Raw genomic sequence first — 5043 nt, 5'->3', positions numbered from 1 at the left:
TGCTGAACCACGCTAATATTTAATATGTTAATTACCGAGCGGAAGATGGTGGAAGGGAAACCGGTGCCACGTACCTCCGGACTCCACGCCAGCCAGCAGCAGCTATAAAGATGACCATAGCCCCTCAGTGCGAGAATGCACCGAGCCATGTATTCTGCAGGTATTTTGAGTTTTTTTCATAGGTTCTGGAGGACTTGAAGCCTGATCCCTCCTTCCCTGTGGATGCGACATGTTGCGGGCTTCTGCCTCGGTGGGGGTCATATTCCTCCCTTTTCTAGCCCCTTTTCCTGAAGCTTGTATGAATTTGATGAAATTCCTACTCCCTGTCAAGTTTGACCCCATTGGCTACTTTCAGCTAAGAATTAATAGGAAGACAGATGGTGCAGTTATATAAGCCTTGTTTCCTGCGTAAGTCTGGCTAAGAAAGAGCTCAAGCATGCCAGATTTGTCAGTATGTACATCCTCGGTTTTTGTAAGAGCAGAGCTATTCCTACCCAAGCACCCTCTTCCAAATTATCTGGTTAACTGACCTCAACAGAGGAAGAAGACAGACAGGACTAACTTTTTCAACTCCCTTTCTGCCAGTTTTTGAAATAGGAATAATTGTTGAGACTCTGAAAGTCTCCCAGGATAGAAAAATGCTTGCCTTTCACATAAACAGCTTCTGCTTTTTAAAACTCATTTCTGAGCCTACAGAATTAAGAATCATGCTTTTTCTTTTTCACCTAAGCAGGTGGTATTCTTCCTGACTAGAAGTGTTACATCTCACATGGATAAATAAAGAAAAGGAAAAAAAGTACGAGATTTGGGAAGAGACATACATTCCAAAGTTTGTTATGGTTCCAGGGGTAAGTTACCCTGCAAAACTGTTCCCAGCGTTTCCACTTCAAAATGCACAAGACACAGCTCCTGAAATGCCTCTAAAAAGTTGCTGTATTTGCTGAGGTTTCTGTGGTGATTGATGGATCAAAGCTGTTCATCAGAAATACCATCTCAACAAGCTTTAAAATGCTGATGAGTCCACCTAGCAGTCATTTGTTGCTAAGACCTGGTTCTTCACAAGATACCTGAAACACTGGTTTCAGCGCAGTAAGGGTGCAGAGAAATGCATCAGCACAGACACTGGGCTGGATTTTATTCTGCAATGTGTCCTGACGGGTAGTAAATCCAGTATTTGTATCTGATATTCCCAAAAGAAAATATATTGGTGGGTTTTTTTCCCCCATCCCAACTCATTCCTAGTTAAGCAAGCTGAATTCCTGTTTATACTGAATAGTTAAAAAACCAACCACAACCCCAAAACAAAACAACCAAACTAAACCCCTACACCCAAAGCCTTACACACTCAGACTTCTAGTCATCTACACACAGTCCCTCAGAATTTCATGCCACACGCAGTTTTCCCTATTCTTTAAATAACATGCATTGCAAGATTTGTGCAACGCACTCTGTTACGGATTGCAATGAAGACACCGGAAATCTTTGTTTTCCCTTCAAGTTTAATGTGGTGCTTTCAGAACAGTTAGAACACCAATTTGTGAGGATAGACTCCATTTGAGAGACAGAATGTAGAACGCAGATACCCACGGAGCTGAGGCACCTTCTTGATTTGTGCAAGGATCTGTGAATCCACTGCCTTCTGGTCTGACTTGCGTTGCTCCGTTAATTCGTATTTCTAGAAAGTACAAAGAATAACATTAAAATCCTGTAGAGAGACTTCAGACTCTTCTACAGAGATGAGAAAATTCAGGGCAAACCCCGAGTTCTGGCATTTTCAAGAAATCTTTTCTCCATTTGTTCTAAATATGGGAAAGGTGGTAGGAGACCGGAGGTGGCAGAGAGAACTGCAGCCACTCTGGCTTACGTTGCAGGTATCACAGCCAGCAGCATGCTGTTGGCAGTATCAAAACAGCAACGGTGTTTCTTGGTCAAAAAAGACATTTAACTGGAATAACCGTTGCTGCTGCTCTGCTAAGGTACAAAGAGAAAAGAATCCCCAAATTTAAAAGGGGTTTATCTCAAGGCTGCTGTATTAATTCATTTTAATGGCATTACCTCACTTCATTGATGACCACTTAAAATTCAATTGTCCATTTGTTTCACGGTACTTCCCCCTTTCCAGCCTGGCTTTAAGTAACAAGGGCATTCAGAGAGAATGAACAATTGTATTCCTTACTTCTTTTTCAGTGTCAAAGATCTCTCCTTCCTGGTGCTTGGGCTTACGCAGCCTCTTCTTCTTAAAGTATGCATCAGTGAGATGCTTGGGAATTTTCACTCCAGAGATATCAACCTTTGTAGATGTAGCAATAACAAATTTCTGATGGGCCCTACGCAGAGGGACGCGATTGATAGCCAAGGGTCCTAAAGGCAGAGGAAAGACAGAAGAGAGAACAAGGTTAGCTTTCCTGACAACGACACCGTAGTGTATGAGATGACTACTTTCTTCAGAGGTGCCTACAGCTAAAATCTGAACAATCAAAGCCCTTCCCCCACAGCCTCTAAAAAAGCCAAAAAACACTTCCTGATCTCTTCCAGGTATTGAAGCTTCATTACCTCCCCTCCACCTCCCTGGGAAGCCACTAAACATCATTCCACTTAGTTACATGAACATGACATGCCAAACCATCTGTGTGCAGTTTTTTTACCTGTAACAAGCAAAAGGCCAGTAGCAAGCTGCTTCAAGAAGACGACGCGCTGGAAATGAAAAGAGATGTGCCATCAGTCCTCAGGTCCCAGCACCCTGAAATACTGCAACCAAACCAGGGCCCTGTCCACGCTCTCCCTGTATTACTGGTGTAAGCACTGACAAAGCACCCAGGCACAGGCACAGCTGTGTGACTTGAGAAGGAACCACCATGCAAGCCAAGCTACCAACGCTTCTCTGAGCACAGCTTTGGCCAGAGTTACCACATCTACGACGGCTCACAACTCTCCGCGTGCTTCATCATTCGAGGCTGAGCAAAGCCAGTTAGTACTTTTTTTTAATTTTTGCCTATTCTACAGGATGGCGAGGCAGCCATCCTGTCACCCAAACTCTTTGTACAAAGTTAAAGGCAAGAACTAGATAAAACCCAGAAGGGTACCGCAGCGTATCACATGGTCAGAGCCACCCCCAGTTGCCTTTTTCCCCTTCTGGTCAAGATTTCCTTCCCTGAACAGCATTCTTTTAAGTAATGGGACATCAAAGTCATAGAATTAAAGAAAATAAAGGATGTCAGTTAAGACCTGTTAGTAAACGTCATTAAGAACACAGCTCAACCTAACAATCAAGCATTACCTTGATAATTAGATTAAGAATGAAAGTGTAATTCTTCCTTTGCAATAGCTAATCTAAGACAAAGTTTTGGCCTCATTGCAACAGTAGTTAGAAACATACATTGGGTTTGCTATTCTGCAGTGCAGTTAGCACGACACGAACCTACACACTTTTCTGCATTGCAGGAAGACTCCCTTAATTTTGTCTAAGCAACTGGACTAGCCTGTTTTACTTCCAGCTCTGTGTAGAAGAGCATTAGTTTAAAGACTGTTTCACTTAAGGCAGGACAAGAGAGCATCTAGGTAGAATTCACAGAAAAGCAGATTTGCAAATTCACATCTCGTGGCCAAGCAGTGTCCCCTGACATCAGTTGGTAAATTCAGGGCACCTCTGCTCAGTCGAAACAGTTTCAGTAGAGAAATGGTGCAAAGCCACTCTGAAAGTCCGAGTGGGGAAGAGCACAGGAAGAAGTCCCAATTACCTTGCCTCTGTGACGACCGGTCAGAAGGATCAGAACAGTTCCTGGAGTAATAGAGGCACGCAGTCTCCTCTTGTGCTGGCAAAAGGGCTTTTTACCGTGACTCAAAAGCTTGCGAGGAACATCTTCAGTGGGATAGTATCTGGGCTAGAAAAAAGAGGAGCAAAACACTGTACCACCCTGTACTCCGCAAGACAAAGCTTTCATTATGGTTTACATCCTTCCTTTTGTAAGGGATGCTATTTCACTAAAGATGACCTTTCCAAAAGACTTTTTTCTGCTCCAACCGGCAATTCAGGAACACACTTGAGTATTTTCTGTACAGTTATGCAACAGCAAAAGTTGAGGCCAGCTCTGTGTTTCTGAGCATGCTTCCATTTCAGCACAGCAATACAAATGGTGAAGAACCTGCTCTTGCCTACTAACCATTCTCTAAATTACCGGCATCTCCCCAAGAATGACAATCACTGGGTCCGTATCTCCTGGAGATAACTGCCAACAGCTTAGTCAAGCACAGCATGGGCTGAGGCTGCTACGTCACCCTAGCCAAGAAGCATATCATCTAGTCAAAACTTAAACGTAGCAGCCTTAAACTGCGAGCATCCAAGTTCTTTTGCTTACCATTTTGCGGATTTTAACCACACGGCTGCCTCCGTTCTTGTCTCCACCAACTGGCTTGGTGATGGTTGCACGTGGCTTTTCTTTCTTTTTCTTTTCTATCTGTAGGCAAAGTGAAAACGTATGAAATTTGAAACCAAAGTCACCATGAAAAGCATGATTATTTAATCACGGTAGTTATTGTCCTACCTTTGTTTCTGGTGCAGTGTATTTGCGCTTGTACAGTGCTTTTCTGGCATACATGGCTGACCGGGAATATCTCCCAATACCCCGGGCCAGGACAGGGTTACGGCTGGCATGATGCTTCTTAATCTTCTTCTTCTTCTCACCTACTTCTTTCTGGCCGGCCTTCTGCTCAGCTGGCTTTTTCTCACCTGTCTTTTTCTTGCCCGGCTTCTTCTCACCAGCTGCCTTCTCGCCTGGCTTTTTCTCACCAGCCGCCTTCTCGCCCGCCATCTGTGGATCCAAATAAAATCAGAAATTACAACTTATTACAAGGTATGCAAAGCAGTGTCTAAGCTGCAGAAACAAAGTAAAAGAATGGGAACTTTATCCTTTACACCATTCTAATAGTTGCCAGCCACCTCTTGCAGCCCTGGTGAATCAAGACACTGCCGACTCAGAAGCCCTTCAACGAACACATCCATGCCCTCCTCGGCACAAAGGCAGAGAAAATGCCAACACGCGCCGA

General features: G+C 43.9%; 1 protein-coding gene across 1 annotated transcript; it reads right to left on the bottom strand.

Annotated features, from left to right (window-relative positions):
• Positions 1-1485: 1485 nt before the first annotated feature.
• On the bottom strand, positions 1486-4810 carry RPL6 (ribosomal protein L6). The gene is made up of 6 exons (XM_010283899.1): positions 4542-4810; positions 4356-4454; positions 3738-3881; positions 2646-2694; positions 2177-2361; positions 1486-1675 (listed from the first exon to the last, which is right to left on the bottom strand). Exons 1-6 carry the CDS (start codon positions 4806-4808, stop codon positions 1523-1525), a joined length of 897 nt encoding a protein of 298 aa, XP_010282201.1. The 5' UTR covers positions 4809-4810; the 3' UTR covers positions 1486-1522.
• Positions 4811-5043: the final 233 nt, after the last annotated feature.

The sequence above is a fragment of the Phaethon lepturus genome, unplaced genomic scaffold (genome assembly GCF_000687285.1).
Source record: "Phaethon lepturus isolate BGI_N335 unplaced genomic scaffold, ASM68728v1 scaffold53713, whole genome shotgun sequence".
NCBI classification, from domain to species: Eukaryota; Metazoa; Chordata; class Aves; order Phaethontiformes; family Phaethontidae; genus Phaethon; species Phaethon lepturus.
This window is presented reverse-complemented; position numbering and strand designations above follow the sequence as displayed.